Source organism: Megalopta genalis, unplaced genomic scaffold (assembly GCF_051020955.1).
Source record: "Megalopta genalis isolate 19385.01 unplaced genomic scaffold, iyMegGena1_principal scaffold0026, whole genome shotgun sequence".
NCBI lineage: Eukaryota > Metazoa > Arthropoda > Insecta > Hymenoptera > Halictidae > Megalopta > Megalopta genalis.
In genome coordinates this window covers 1,877,707-1,894,629 of record NW_027476096.1, presented here as the reverse complement: position 1 = coordinate 1,894,629, position 16,923 = coordinate 1,877,707, and the positions used below count along the sequence as shown (strand labels likewise).

General features: G+C 32.6%; 3 protein-coding genes across 14 annotated transcripts in view; 2 read left to right on the top strand and 1 right to left on the bottom strand.

Moving 5' to 3' along the window:
- The window catches only part of LOC117218924 (uncharacterized), a 40,084-nt gene extending 38,895 nt beyond the window's left edge, over window positions 1-1,189 (bottom strand). For 5 of the 7 annotated variants that reach the window (XR_013035202.1, XR_013035200.1, XR_013035201.1 and 2 more), the window contains exon 1: window positions 1,050-1,189. The gene's annotated coding sequence lies outside the window, so the exon portion shown is untranslated. The remainder of the gene's footprint in view (window positions 1-1,049) is intronic. The other 2 variants (XM_033467666.2, XM_033467659.2) reach the window with 2 other exon arrangements.
- Window positions 1-16,923, top strand: part of LOC117218921 (uncharacterized) — a 46,657-nt gene that overhangs the window by 1,332 nt on the left and 28,402 nt on the right. The window lies entirely within an intron of this gene.
- On the top strand, window positions 1,129-14,032 carry LOC117218922 (uncharacterized). 4 transcript variants are annotated; one of them, XM_033467657.2, is made up of 4 exons: window positions 1,129-1,261; window positions 7,767-8,090; window positions 8,267-9,282; window positions 13,307-14,032. In XM_033467657.2, the coding sequence occupies exons 3-4, from the start codon at window positions 9,150-9,152 to the stop codon at window positions 13,957-13,959; spliced, it is 786 nt and encodes a 261-aa protein (XP_033323548.2). In that variant the 5' UTR covers window positions 1,129-1,261; window positions 7,767-8,090; window positions 8,267-9,149; the 3' UTR covers window positions 13,960-14,032. The 4 variants fall into 4 exon arrangements, with proteins under 4 accessions (XP_033323548.2, XP_076383655.1, XP_076383654.1 ...); XM_076527540.1 differs by having other exon boundaries at window positions 8,174-9,282; XM_076527539.1 differs by having other exon boundaries at window positions 7,767-8,095; window positions 8,174-9,282.

Here is a 16,923-nt window from a genome sequence, read left to right as displayed (position 1 = left end):
TCAGAATTTCCGTAATTAGTAGGAATTAAAAAAAACAACTAAACATTTGTATCAAGATAAGAAACATTATTGTCAAGTAATGGAGAAATTAAATAATAATACACATCTTCATTCTTAAACTATCAGTACATATTATCAAAGATTATTAACAATATTTTCAAGAATACTTGCAAAGTGCAATACAGTAATATTCCCAATAGAAAAAATTACTGTAAATCAATTTGTTTATCATAGGTCATATAGATCACTGCAAATGTGCAAAATGTTGAAGTCGAAAGAATTTAATAATTTAAATTCCATATATACTGCTGCTGTTATAGAAAAGCATGCTTTAAAGATGCACAAGTACAATATATAGACAAAGATCTTGTAATATTTGTGGAAGAACTAACCACAAAGCTTCTCAATGTAGAAATAAATTATCTGATACCAATTGCAATAGAATAGTTAATAATGTTTAAACTTTTACTTCAAACTAAACCCATTATCAAAATTATTATCAGCGTAGATCTTAGAATGAATTTTGTAAAACTGTAAATCAATGTTTTTATTGTTATTGCAAAAACCAGGGTCACATAATTTCCAAGTGAAGAGAACATAATTCAATAAAGTCAGAATTCTCGTAGTTTTGTCAATTAATTTTTATTTTAGTTTTACTAGATCTAGGGCATTATCTCTGTAATCTATTGCGATATAAAAGAGAACCCAGAAAGAGAAATTAATAATGCAATAGATAAAAATGCCTCCTCACTACATTTTTAGACTCGTGTATGTTATTTAATTGTTTCTACGCTACATTTGCAATATTGCACCTTTTAATGTAGTCTAATTGATTCTTTGATACAAATAATAGTGCTAATGCTTTTTCATCCTTGGTCGTCCATTAAATCTGACTTTGTTTATTTTTAATTATAGTTGCATTCGCGCGTACAATCTAAATTAAATTTATTTAATTCATTTAATTCTTCAATATATTACGCACCCTCCACGAAGCTCATTTTGAGGTTAGCTCATGATATTTTATATGTCTACGTATATACTTTACTTACGAACATTCTTTGGATTCGCAAACTGTCAAAATTCTTGCAGCGATGATTCAGGAAGAATGATCTATAACACAGCAATCAACTAACAATAGTCTAATATTGAAATCCAACTTAGCGTACACCACAAACACGTGTCTGTTCATAAACGCGGGATAAACGAACGAAACGAACTACTAGCAGATGGCCAGTTTTAAACTGGCAGTTTACCCTTGAAGGTACATGGTTTCAAAATGTTATTGTACATAAGAGTAAATCTATACTTACATATAAATCGGTGGACATTTGTAAGAAAAACTAGCCGCAAAAGTCTTGTTAAATCTTTTTATTAAATCAGCAGATTATACTGGTTATTAAAAAAACTGTTATAAGCTAATAGATTTGAAAATTTTTGATTGCGTAAAAATATTAGATACAATTTTGAGGTTGCTATCCGTCCGAATCCCTGAATCTGCCTGGATCTGTCCTAATTTTCAATATGTTTGGAGACATCCATCCAGGTTCTCCGATGTTTAAACATGCAATAATTTTCACACATATCTTATCACTAAGAAGGATGTTTTAACCGCGATCGGAAATATATGAGAAGACTGAAGATATATAAATTGTTAATAAAATTAATAATTTTGATTTAAGATTAAGTTTATCTTAATTTTAATTAAAGATATATTGTTAATCCTTGTTAATGGATTAAATAAGAAAAAGTAATTTATAATTTGAATTTATTTTTGTTGTATGTTAATAACTAACTTGGAAATATTTTAACAGTCAAAAAAATATAATAGAATAAATAATTTGATAACTGTCTCTCTTTTTCTCATCTACCTATTTTGTATAGTTTATATATATAGTACATGTATGTACAATCTTAAATAAAATAGTTATTCGATACCACTATAATATTTTACTTGTATTTCTTAATTGTGGTTACTGTTTATAATTTACTCAAACTTTTCTTTATGATAATTCCATTAATAATGATAATTCCATCTAATTTAAAAACTAGTTAAAATTGTCTGGGTTGTAGCTGTAAAAGCCCAGATACAGTAGAACTTCACTAATCCAGCTCTACAATATCAGAATTATCTTTTGTCCAAATACATTTCACATGTAATCAGCACAATCTGAGGCACCGCCATAGTTTTTGGACCGATCCATGGTTTAAAGGAATGAAAACAACTCTTAAAAAATGCCAATATTTTTTATTTTGTGAAATATTTTGGGAACAACAAATGATATTTAAAAACTGAATAGAGCATTTCAATCTAGAGAAACAGAATAAAGAGATTGCAGGAACAACAAAAAAATTACGTTTTATTGAATTGTATATCTAATTGTAAGCCTATAATGAAAATTTAAACAATGCATTGTGTTGATCTCTCTGCATTTCGTGTAAACAATGAAAGATAGCAAAAATTGCAGTCATCTAGAGATCTTGATATCTTACAGTGCCTGCAAGTAGTTTCTATGTTAACCGATTACGCTGAAAATTTTAACATGCATACAGGTTACTGGCAATGAGATCTATAAATTGCATTGTTTTAATTTTTATTATAGACTTAGATAAAAAATCTAAAAAATGTAATTTAAAAATGTTTTTTTCATTTCAACTAAATGCAACTTTTGCAAAAATTCTTTTAGAATTGTAAAGTAGTGATACCAGTATTTAAAAAAATTCAAGCCATTTGTCCACATTTTAACATAAAATTATACAGATAGCCGTAAGTCCATGAAATTGAAGTACCTAGTAAACAATTTGTCCTGAATTTGACATGGATCCAATCGTACGCTGTTATGTAAATACCGAGTCATCCGTTTCCGCATTTAATACCAGATTTGGCACCAATGCTATATCCATACCAAATATGGACCAAATCCAGGCTAAACCACATCTACCAGTGGTAGACTACCACATAAGTGCTACTTATGACTACCATGCTACGTAGACTACCACATTATGCTGCATAACTGTGTGTTTAATGCAAAGTCACGACCCTGAAATCTCAAACTTTTAAAAAAAGTTTGCTCTTCGGTATTATATTTATTTCATTGAACAAAAGAACTTGAATCAAGTTTGAATCAGTTTTTCACATATTTGTTAATAACGAAGATACTTAGAATGTTATAACTTTTTAGTTTTAATCTCACTAACAAGTAAACAAAATTTTTCAATTTCTACATTTAAATGAGGCAGAGATGAGTATAGCAATGATAATTGTCTAATATGCTTAAATTTTTGTGCATCAATGAGATGTTTAATGTCATTAATTTTACAACAAAAATCATGAATATTTAGTTTAAGTAATTTCTCCTCACTCGTCATCTGTTGTTATAATTTAACTAATTATTAAGTTTTTCTATATTTGATGTGACAGAAGCTTTTAACAATTTTAGTGATTTTAAAAATGATTGTTAAATTCAACTGTTTTATTTGTTTCAATAATCATCTTCGTAAACTTGGACACTGTTTTTCTTGCTGCTACACCAATATTCATGGAATCCAGAGGAAGCGAATTTTCTGTATTTAAAACATCTACCTCATGCAAGTTATTATCTTGAATAATGTTTTATTTTAGGAGATTGCACTCTAATTCTTCTAGTAATAGAACACATTACTCTAACATTGTATGGATTAAAATTTGAGTGCTTTGAAAAATCTTATTATATGATGTTATGATCTTCAAAGTATAATTTAAAAATTGTATATAAGCATTGTTTTATATATAATTATCTTCCCCTTCAAAATATGTTATTAGTAAATCTCAATGTTCAAACATTCTTTGTACGTATTCACTTTATGCTAACTATCTTGTCTTCGATAGTTCAATAACTTTATGTTTCGGTGTATTTATTAAGGATTGCAACTCCTCCAATTCATACTGCCTCTTTCTATTCTTTGACAAATATTTATAAATAAGATACATCAACTAATCATTACAACATGGAAGAAAAGTGTGTGCATGAGCAGAAATGAGATGTAAATTATCACAAATACATCGAAATATAACTAACTCTGGGTTTTTTTTCTATAACAGAGTGACGGAGATGCTTTTTTAGTATAACATCAGCGTTATCACTAGAAACACCAACAATGTTATTGATTGGCACATTATGCTTTTCTAATGCATACTCAAAACATTTAAATAAATTTTTGGTGGTACCATTTTTAATTCAAACATATATGTCTGAATTTTTCCATCACGCATATAGCGAAGCAAAGGAGCAAAATTTGTTATACTTATACTTAAGAAAATTTGTGTCTTTTAATGTTTGACACTGTTACAACATTGGCCTTGTTAATGATATTTTTCACGATTGCTTTAATTTCATGTCCCTTAGGTTTGGATAATAATAATTGGAATAGGCAGTGCTGCAAATCAATTCAGCATGATGTTCGTTGCAGCAAAAACTTCTATAATGTTTCACTACATTCAGCACATACATATGTACTTAATTTCTGCATTTTTCATAATATGTTTGGATATGAATAAATTTACATCTGTACTGCTGTTGTTATTGTCAGGTTCCATATTCCCTGCTGTAAGCATTTGTGCACACTGTGCCATGCCTCAATGCTACATAATCATGTGGCGTTATCTTATGCTGATAACCACCTTGTCATATAGGGTAAGGATCTCAGTTACCAAGATTGTCTGGAATACCATCACTTTCATCTATTTTAACGATAATCACAATAATATAACAAAGAATTATAAACAAAAAAATTTTAATGTAGCATTTGATATAATATTAATTTTCAACTGGTGGCGTACGTCAATTTGACATCTTAACATTCTGTAAAACAAGCTATAAAAAATTTGGTTACCACTAGAAAGTTAAGAGAATAAAACTTTTTAAGTACTCCATTAGTTTATTGTAAATTCTAAAAAAATTATTAAAAGGCACTAGCGTGTTTGCCGTGAACGATATTTTTTGTCACTTTCCGCTTACACTGTTAGCCACTATGAAATTCTTGTAGAGCTTCACTCCTTCAACAAGAATCCGAAACTCAGTTTTTTAAATAAACGAACTTTTGCAAAAACCCAAAATTTTCGACAAAAATGAGGTACTGCATGGAAAGTACAAATGTTAGAAAGTTCTAATTGGTGTTAAAAGATAGAGGAGAGTTTCCCGAATATAGTGGCATGCAATTTATGAATTGATTTTGGTCCTAAATAGCAATAAATTGATGTCAAAGTTTAAAAAAGTGTCTACGTGCGCAGTTTCTCCGCAATATTTTTGTATTTTTACGAAAAGTTCTTTGTTCAGCACAAAAACTCTACCCAGGATCGGATTCTGTAGACATTTTTGAAGAAGAAACGGCCCGGTAAAAGTGTCGGAACGATATACATTTCGAGTAGATCGAGAAAATGTTCGACGGCAACATGTACACGAGGTTTTGCCGCCATGAGCTTCGCTGCACGCTTCACTCTGTCCGGCAGGACCGACGCTACGCGTAATCAACATCGATGGAGGGATCCAATGGGGCACCCACTTTTCGTAAATAATATTTGAATTTTTTTTAGTACTTCAATGTTCTGTTTTTTTTTTTACATATTTCTGTGGATAATAATCACCAAACTGTGATGTATATCACAAAAAAAATCACACCAGAGTATTTGGAGTTGGTAACGAAAGTATTCTAACACTAGTATAATTTTGACTTCTACACCATATAATTAAATAAATATTTAAATATATATTTAACGATATGTTTCAAGAAGTTTAACGTTTTGAAAATGATTATTTATTTATGATCGTATTATCGTTATAATTGAAATGATAACTGTATACATGATATACTTTTAATTCGAACAAATTCAGAATAAAATGAATATTTTTTGTTCATTATTTTTCTTTCATTATTCTTTCATTTTTAATTTATGGTTCATTGATTATTATCCATAAAAATATGTAAAAGACGACAGCACATTGAAGTACTAAAAAAAAAATGGCACGCGCCACACGCCTAAGTGGGTGCCCCATTGGATCCCACCATCGGTGTTGATTATCCATAGCTTCGGACCTGTCGGACAGAGAGAAGCGTGCAGCGAAGCACATGGCGGCCAAACATCGTGTACATGTTGCCGACGAACATTTTCTCGACCTACTTAAAATGTACATCGTTCTGACACTTTTATCTATTCTGTAGCTGTCTACAGAATCCGATCTTGGGTAGAGTTTTTGTGCTGAACAAAGAACTTTTCGTAAAAATACAAAAATATTGCGGAGAAACTGCGCACGTAGACACTTTTTTAAACTTTGACATCAATTTATTGCTATTTAGGACCAAAATCAATTCATAAATTGCATGCCACTATATTCGGGAAACTCTCCTCTATCTTTTAACACAAATTAGAACTTTCTAACATTTGTACTTTCCATGCAGTACCTCATTTTTGTCGAAAATTTTGGGTTTTTGCAAAAGTTCGTTTATTTAAAAAACTGAGGATGATGGAGCAATTTGGTTTTCGGATTCTTGTTGAAGGAGTGAAGCTCTACAAGAATTTCATAGTGGCTATAGGAACCCAGAAAAAAAGTTTGATTTTGTCGGACAGTTTTATTGATACAGTGTCTCTGATTAATATTCGAACACCTTTTAAAACGCAATAACTTTTTTAGAACTACACGAAACGATTTTAATTTTTATTTTAGATAACAGAGGAACCAGTCTACTAGACCACAACTAGAATGTTTTTTTTTAAATTTTGCTGTTGCATCGAATGACAAAAGGAAATAGAAAATCTGATATCAAATATAAAACGCTTAGTAGTATACTTTGCGGGCAAATTTATGTCAATTTGGTGCAAAAACACTGCTTCTGGTTCGAATTTGATATGTATTTCGCGAAGGTCAAATCACTACTCTCTGGCGTAATACGGAAATAGATGATTTGAATTTAGGAACAGACGCTTTGCGTTGCCAAATCAATGGCAAAGTTGATGCAATCTTGTAGCGAAACATTTCGGTTGAAAAGGACAGGTCGATAGTACATACCCATGTGGCAGATATGGTATAAGGTTTGGCCTGGACTTGTCCCGTATTTGACATGGACAAGGCTCTCGCGCCAAATCTAGTGTGAAATGGGCAGACGGATGGCTCGGTATTTGACATAATAGCGTAAGATCAGATTCGTGTTAAATTCAGGACAAATTGCTTACTAATTATAACGAAAATTTAAAAAATGCGTTTTGTAGATCTAAATCGATGTAAATCGATTAACGCAAAGCAAGTTACAAGCGTTAAAAGATTTAAAAAACTGCAGATTTCTTATACTTATTGGTCGAAAGTATCAAAAATTAGGACAAAACTGCGATTATTGCGATCTTTAATTGTTTACAGCTCATACCAAGCTCCACCGATTTCGATGAAATTTTCAACATGGATATAAATTACCGAGATTTACAAAACGCATTTTTTAAATTTTCGTTATAGGGTTAGATAGAAAAGTTAAAAAACACGAGTTTTTTAATACTTTTGTTATTCTAAGTAATAGGAAAATTAAAAAAGCAGCATTATAGTGATTGTCTAGTAGACTAGCCCCACTATCATTTAAAAGTTGAAGTTTTAAAAAAGATATTAAGTTTTAAAGAGTGTTAGAATAAATTCGTCCAATACTGTATATTACGAAACATTACTAAATACATATCTGTATAATCTCCTTAAATCATGAGAACGGCGCGTTGCTTTGAACCTTCCACTTTCGAATGTCTCATTTTACAGTGAAAAATATCCTCATACAAGGATGAAATCTTGGCCATCGTTGTCGTGAATTCCCTCAAATGTTGCGTGGTACATCCGTGGTGTCACGGATGAACAATTCAGCAGAGTTGGAGTACACTGCTGTCCCCTACTCCTACTTACCTCAACTGCTCATCCGTGACGTCACAGATGGAGTCACGTGATATTTGAGGAAGTTCACAGAATCGGCGACGGTGATATACTCGCCGCTTCAGATGCGTCGGTATATGTACATACATAACGAAAGTAACTGAAGCAAAGCGATATTTTGTACAAAGGTAACATATTTAAAAGTTATCAAAAACGGTGAGGTATGTTCTAATATAATAATTAGCAAAATCTTTTAGACGTTGTTTACTAAACTAGACTCAATATACTTATGTTTACAGTATAATTGTAAAAACGAAAACATTCTCAACACTTTTAAGAAAAAGGTATAGTGTTTTCATCTTTAATCTCCTGCGCTGAAAATTTATTGATAGATGCCTGTTCCAAACCCTCTAATACAATTATTTACAAGATTACCAGTGGCTTGAAGATCTTTGTTAATAATCTTGTTCAGTACTATGAACTTCGACACGGTGCAAAATATACAATGCAAAGGGATAATCTTTATTGTTATTTGTATATCTAGCTAACTTCATTATTTTTTTATTTTTTTATACCTGCCTAACGATGACGTGTATACTACGTAATTCCAGTGGAAGAGGTTAAGGTATCATAGATTTTAAGATATTTTGTTCGCGAGTTCGACCGAATTCGCTACTGTTACGGTGCAAGGCTCCGTAAAAATCTGTCAAGGTTTCCAGGAATTCGGTTTTAACTGAACGGAACGGGGGATTGACTTTTGTTTACGTACAGTAAATTCTCTCCAATTGTTCATCAGCTTGTAAGCAAAACTTGACAATTTGGGAAGACGAGATACGATTATTCGAGCCTCGCGGCTCGATTTTATAGTCGCCGATTGTCAACATCTACAAAAATGAGCCGCGGGGCTCCAATAATCGCATACTCTCTTTCCAAATTGTCCATTTTTGTTTACAAGCTGAGGGACAATTGGAGAGAATTTACTGTAGTTCTGTGGAAAAAAATGAGCCGTTCGTTTCTTTATGCGCGTAAACTTGTAGTTTGCGTGTTTCACCCCGTGTTTGGTAATGAAAGCGAAACGGAAAAATAGCGCCAAGAAATTAAAGTGATCATCGCACGTTTGAATACGTAAACGAATAGAGTTCGAAATTCAAGGCAAAGCAAGTTTCTTGGACGCGGAAAAAGGATAAATCACGATCAGTCATTGCCGCGCTTCACTCAGTACAGTCAACTTGACATAGTACGATTGATCATATATCTCCAATCGTTGCATTCAGCATGAACTGTGAAAGATTAATCACTTTGGTTGAGAAAAGAAGAAGTTTATGGGATCCTAAACATTCTCAATATCATAATAGAGAAGTATGTCGGAGGCTGTGGTCTGAGATCGCCACTTTATTGAATACTACAAGTAAGTACCTACTAGAATTACATATAATTTAGAATTACTAGAATTTCCATGCATACAATTTATGGGGAGAGGTGCCATGAAAAAGGGCATTTTTTGTTTTGAATACGATATAAAAAACACGAAGCAATCATTCTACTTCTACTTGGTAACTATTGAAAGGATAAACATATGTAGTACCATTAACCTGTTTCTACATTTATATATAATTTTTTTTTATTTTTTAAGCAGTGTATTTTCTTCTTCTCATAAATCGATGATATTAAAAGGAATATTGACATATATGAATGAGGCAGCCTTATAAAAGAGAATAATATTAGCATAATTTCTTAAATTAGTATATAATTAAATAGTAATAATATATTAAAAGATTTTGCAATTGAACTTACCGAACTTCCTTTTTGTATTTCGTTTATCGCATTTTGTATTCTTTTTTCAATAACAACGTCTTGTGTTTACATGACATTTTCAAACTGAAGAAAATGAAAAAGATATTCGAAATAAGAGATTTTTAACATAAAATAAGTGTGTATTTATAATTATACTGAAGTTTTAAAAGTGCAGTCATGAGAGGGATGCTCCATTCATAATGATTTGTTGTGGCCTTTTTATATAGCCAGCAAGTAAATTAAGAAATGATTAGAATAATATTAAAGGAAATAAAAGAGACAGTGCATTGTACCGTTTCTCATCAAATTCAATCGCGTATTACTGCTACACTTGGATGGAACGTACGCATGAATGTCGCTACAAAACAAAAAATAGTCACTCCAACTACTTCTCCATCTCCAGGATATTTATAATATCCTATAATATCATAGTGCCTCTCTCATACAAACAAAAATTGAACACTTTACAATTAGTATAGTAAATACTAACATTACACATCTCGAAATTAACATGCATACTAAAATTAAGCACTTACCAATTAATATACATACTAAAAAATTACATACTTAATAATTAAATTTTTGAATGTTTTTACTAAAGTATCATTTCAATACATCGTGTATTTCATTTATATGTCCTCCGTGATGCGTGACTCAAATTCGTTTTATTGTTAGAGCTTGCAACTTGGTTGTTATGATTGTTTTTTTACGTGGCGTTAATTACTTATATTGTGCAATAAGCAACATTATCAACGTCGCTCAATCTTACTTGCAGTTACTAGAATTCTCTGAAGACTCATTTCCAATTCTTTAACAGATACACTAAAGACTTGCGATCCATTTGGACTGTAATTTTTTACACTTGCGGTAAACCCAACAAGTAGTAACTTTTTTCCTCACAGCAAAAACGTCGACAAATTCGGTTTTCATTCTTTTTACAATGATTCAACCGAATGAAAAGTCTGAGAAAAATTGAATGATAATAATGAAATTCACCGCCAGGGAATTAATATAAAAAAGTACAAATCTTTGTTTTCGAGAAATCTTTGATTTTCCAACTTTTTCCAACTTTTTCTATAACATGCGGCTTGATGTCCAAAATAAGTCACATTCTTTCCAAAATTTTAAAAAGCCACCGAAGGAGGTAAATGGGCAGAAAAGCGTACAATCTAATTTACCCTGTAATTACCCTCATAAACAAGTTACAAGGTTGAAATTTTGCACAGATGAGTTTTTCTTGGTCAGCTATCGAACGGTATAGTACTCATTTAAAAAGTCTCTAAGAGTAATTTTGACCATCATAATTGGCTAGGCCCTTTCGAATTCTGTAACAGTTCCTGAAACAGAATTTAGAGAAATGTTCTAAACCTTGACACGTGATGCACCTGACCCCCATGGCTGGACATTTGTAACGATGCCTTTGTCCACATCTACTGCATATGCTGTTGTTGGATGCTGAACGATACTGCTTGAACTGATTATGTCTCGACTCTTTAGTGGATGGCTAACTTTGATTGTCCACTTCCCCAGTGGTTGTTGATTCTTCGCACATTTTTTCCGCATTTCTCTGTGCAATTGTGACTGCTTTTGCGATCTCCATGGCCTTCTCTTGTAATAGACGCTGACGTACATCGGACACATACGGGCTCATATTTGCTATAAATACGTCTCTAATTAGTGACTGACAAAGTTGTCATCTCGTGCTCATATTCTTGGGCTCTGTTATGAATTATTCTATACTTTCATCGATTGCTGCCTTATCTTGCGAAAAATGAATGTCTCGACATGGTCAAAGTTCTTCTTGGTTCAAAATATTTGTCGAATTTCCATGTTTTCCACTCCATGACATTATTTTCCGCAGCCAAAATATTCAATCTTAAGAGCCTTGGGCCTTGGAGCCCATGTGTTGTCTGCGAATCCATGTCGTGCTTGCTTCGTGTTTGTCCATACTATCATTGTTCATAGTTTCTTCTTCCTCGATTTTTTTAGTTCGCTTACTTTATCTATCCTTCTTCATGATCACACTTCTGACACCATGTTAAGAGTCCTGGAATAATATATTTGATGACTGAGAATATCACTTCTATTAGACTTGCGTCTTTCCTGTGACTCGACGTGTCTGTCAATCTTCTTTTGTCAGTCTCTAACGGGGCTCTGTTTATCTGAGTGCGTTAACAAACAAGTCATAACTTGTAATTTTCGATCTAAGTACCTTAATACTTTTTTAAAGAGGATTCAAAGATGCATTGATTATCACAAAAAGATATGTGATTTCATGAAAAAATTGTCTTTTGCAAATTTTTATTAACATAATTTATTCTTACTTGAATATTTGTTCGAAACTTTTGTTCGAAAAGTTCTTTCATCAGTTTTGCGAAAATGTTTGAAAATTCGTAGTGATTGTTTCGTGTATGTGGCTTTGAGAGAAGGTTATATTTTCTTCTTATATTTTTCTTTCATTTTCTTTTTGAAATTTTCGTTACATTGTACATAAAATAAACAAACGTAGTACGAGCTTGTAGAGTGAACACGTTAACATTTATTTCACTAACTTTTTCCATTTCGGGCATTGACATAAAGTTTAATATGTCTAAAAGTAGTATACAAAAGATTATGGTGACACTTTTTTAAAAATCACTTCGAAGTTAGCAAACATTTTATTTAAAAAGTTAGAATAATCCGTTATTACTTTGTTAAAATTACGTACAAGAAGAGACCACGGGTGTGGAAATCGCCTTTAGGATATATTCTTGTACGTAATTTTAATATAATAGTAACGAATTGTTCTTGAGATATTTCATTTTAAAGTTTTCATAAAAGTATAGAAAACAAGTTCTCAGAACATCATCTTTGATGATCGCTGAATTTTTGCTTGAACAAAACTTTCATGTAGCCATTCTCTGCTAACATATTTTCACATTTTTTCCAAGCACGAATGTGACTGTCAGTTTTCCTTGTTTATATTAGTATTATAAAGGATGTCCTAGCATCGGTGGTACAATCAAGGTGGGGATGATTGTACATAAAAAAACCAATTTTTTAATTGTGATTCCATTGTCCTGAAAATCGACTTTAGGATACAGTCCTTATTCACTCTTCCAGTGAATATCAAGTACATGGGATGCATTGATATTTGTTCCTAGCAGTAGCTTTTCTAGTGGAAAATTATATAATCCATTTTCTAAATGGACTGCCATACATCAGTTTTTGTGAAGATACCACTATTATTCTAGCTTTCATATGCTGTAATATCTACAATAGAGTGACTCCTATTTTAGACCTTTAAATCTTTTTGCGGCACCCAACAGAAATAAAAAAAAAAAATTTAATTAGCAATTTATTTTCCTTCAACGAATATATTACTATGATATTGTTACAAAAATCTTTTATTACAATATTTGTCAGAAATTACGACCATTTCGAGACAAATTTTTTATTTTTAAAACTACTACGATCGAAAATAAAATATACCCTATTTTAGACTTTATTGATTAAAAGTAATCGGAACACATTTCAGTTTTCAAAATTGAGCGTTTACAAGCGTTGTATAACATATACATCGATGTATTGAGAAGATGATTCATTGGCAATGTTTAACCATTATATCTTACTATCTTTTATTATTTACGTATTTTCAGGTTCTGCCGTTAAAATAAAATGGCAACATCTGAGGGATACTCATCGACGAGAAATTGGAAGGAATAACCGATTTGTAGAATCTGGATTACAGAATGAGTCAAAATGGAAATATTTCGATCTCATGGGTTTTTTGCAGCATTCGTATTACTCGAGACGCTTGGTTCGAAATAGTTTCGAACCCTCGCCACTAAACCATACTATAAACGAATCCGAGCATGTGTCAGATAAAGAAACTGAATCGTGTGAAGATATCGAAAAGAATGAAGAGGATGACGATGAGATCATTGAAGAAATGCAAGTATTTAAAAGACCGCAACAAAGGCCACAAGAGATAAAACATCCCATTCATGAGCTTTTTCAATTGAGAGAAGATAACATTCAACACTTAAAAGGATTAATTGTAAGTGCTAACGAGGACAGGACGATTGTGGACGACGAGGACTATTTCTTTGTCATGAGTTTACTTCCCCATTTACGGGTGATACCACGACAAAAAAAATTGCGAACAAGAATCAAAATACAACAGTTAATAATGGAAGAGACATCTGAATTGTGTACCGTTCCTTCACTTAGTCCTAGCGGCTCGGGTCGTAGCACCGATTCAGGCGAAGGCATTCAAATGCTTCGTGATAAATACCCATTTTTAGCATAAATTTCCTTTATATTAAGTAAATGTAATATTGTATGTAATTTTAAGTCCGTTAATAAATTTGTTACATCGGCAACTGATACAAGATTATTTCAAATGCCATTTCCAACAATCTATAGAGACAAGCTATATCGCTTAAAGATAGAAAAACTAGGGGAAGGGAAAGTTAAATGGTATTAAAATGGGGCGTGCCCCCAGGTAGTACCGTACGTGTATAGGACAACCGTTTTATGTCCAATTTATATCCGAACGACCTACGAATTTTACTTTTTCTAAAAGAATAATGTGGGTCGTTTTGACCCAGTGTGGGGGGTTAAAAAGTGTTCGAATACTTTTTTTTACCCACTATATTGATTCCAGCTGTGGCGGACCAGACATAAAAAGACACGTCCTTCAAAAGCGGGGTGTACACATGCCTTTTTCGGGTTTTCCCGACGCAAGGCGTACACCTCGCAATAAAACAATAAAAACGTTGGGACACAGCTTCGGACCATAGGTCCCGGATCACCCCGGTCGGAAAATCTTCGGGAAAGGCCTTCGCCCTTCCCGAGGACTTTCCCTTACCAATTTCGAGGACTTTCCCTTACCAATTTCAAGGACTTTCCCTACCAATAAATACGAGGACCTCTCGACCGAGAGAAGTCAGTTAGCAAGTTTTCCTCCGACTCTCAACGTGTCCATATTTCTGTATCATCCGTCACTCGTTTACCTTTACCTTCTACACACTGTACCTCATCGCCTTTTGTTACAAGTTATATTAAAGTTCTCGTTATATAAAAACCAAAAAAACTCTCGGATTATTTTATATAAACCGTCGCAGTAACCTCTGCGACAAACAGCTATCCGGTTAGCTTGTCAGCGAGTTGAATGTTAGACTGTAAAATTGTGGACCTATTTATATTAAGTTCGTACCCAGCACTTACCTACTTGTTTTGTTTAATTAATTATTCATTCTTTTTACTATCTAGCTATATGTATAACAATCAATGGTATTTTTGTAAAATTGTTTTAGAAGTATTTCTAATATATTTAAAAAATATTTTATATCCGAACGACGAACATTCATTTGGGACATCTCTAGGACGCCCCTTCGACTGATTTTTCAGACGTTCTAAGTTATATCAAGATTATGATGATTCGTACAGGATTCTCTAATTCACGACATGAGGTTGAATTACTGTCTCCATATTTTCAAATCTAGCAGCACGTTGGTTTATATCTTTATGCTATGTGAAACGACTGCTGTCTCACGGAGTTTAGGTGAGAGTAGGGGTAATAAATCAACCGCGATACTAGCCGCAACTAGAAGTCACGGCATATGTAAACATAAGTATTGTATGAGTCCTCATGGACTCTGAATTCTCCAAGCGATGGTTAAATACGTAGCAACAACACGAGACTCGAGAATTATGTGTTGGAGCTCTGTCTTGATGAAACTATCTCATCGTTTGCAGTGCTGATTGTATACGAAGGCAATACGATGAAGATGTTGCCCTCTTTCAGTATGCACAATAAAATATACTATGTACACTTTATTACGCAATGTTACAAATGATTTGCGATTTCAGATATGTTAGTTGCGTTTTATGTTCGAGGATGATGTCGCGTTGCCGTAAATTCGATATCTGACTGTCACTCGACATGTTCTATCTCGATTGTTTCGTCATTGGTTAAGGATGGATTTTGTGGAGGAATGTAGCTTCTTGTCACGTTTGGGCCCTTTATATACCCAGATTTTCTTTGGGAAATGGTAGTGAGGGTGTTGAAGGTACTTGACTCGCGATATACAAATGAACCTCTGGCTGGCTGGCGCCAGCCTGGCGTATGCCTTCAGGAAGGAGTATAAAAAATTCCTGGGAAAATTCTCCGTACGTTACAACACTTTATTGAATTATGAAACAATGAAAAAGATGCGTGTATATAAATTAGTATACCGTATATGACAGAGTAGAGAAAACAACAGTTAAAACAATTAATTGAACTAATAATTGAAAAAGAGTGTATGATACTCACCCCTTTCTTCTTGCAATAAACAAAAGGTATAGCTAGGGTCATAGGGGTCAAAAATGCCTTAGAGCCGAATTGTGTGGTCAATGCACCATTCGATAGAGCATCAAGGGGGTAAACATATTTCGGTAAAATCGAAAAATCAGTTTTTGGCCCATTTTTTCTAGATATTGATGTTTAGAAATTTTGAGAAACATCCGAGACATGTTAAACATTTAAATACATACTTGGAAATTCGTTTCAGCTTTTTAAATTGAAAATCCTGCTTGTATAAAATTAAAAACCTCATCTAAAATGGAAAAAGTGCACAATTCATGTGAAGATTCTAGACTTACAGAACAGTTCACAGATGGAATTGAAAAATTAAGTCAGCGCGTTACATTTGAATGTACAATGGGTAAACAAAATATTCGGACACCTTCTAAAATGGTATAACTATTTTACATCTCAAATAATTTACGTGAATTTATTGGAAATGTTAATGTTTTTATTTTTAATTTTGCTATTACTTGGAATGACAACAACTGAAAAAAAAATAAAAATCAGTTCCTCAACTTTTTTTGTCTGAGTCTATAATGAAAATTTAAAAAGTGTGTTTCGTAGGTCTCAGTAACCTATACGCATACTGAAAATTTTATCGAAACCGGTTAACGCAGAGTCTAGTTACTGACGTTGAAAAATGTAAAAATCTCTATAGATTTTTTACAGTTGTTGGTCGAAAGTCGTGGAAAACTGCGATTTTCGCTATCTTTAATTGTTTATGACTCATAACAAAGTCATCCGATTTCTATAAAATATTCAGTATGCATGTAAATTACAGAGATCTATAAAACCAATTTTTAAAATTTTCGTTACAGGCTTAGATAAAAAAGTTGAAAAAAACGTAAGTTTTTTTATTTTTTTTGTTATACCAAGTATTAGCGACATTAAAAAGAAGTATTTTAATAATTATATCGTAAA

Excerpts from the sequence above, each read along its gene's own strand:
- LOC117218922 (XM_033467657.2), top strand. The coding sequence starts at position 9,150 with ATGAACTGTGAAAGATTAATCACTTTGGTTGAGAAAAGAAGAAGTTTA. Across the intron at positions 9,283-13,306 it reads CACTTTATTGAATACTACAA|GTTCTGCCGTTAAAATAAAA; the intron begins GTAAGTACCTAC and ends ACGTATTTTCAG.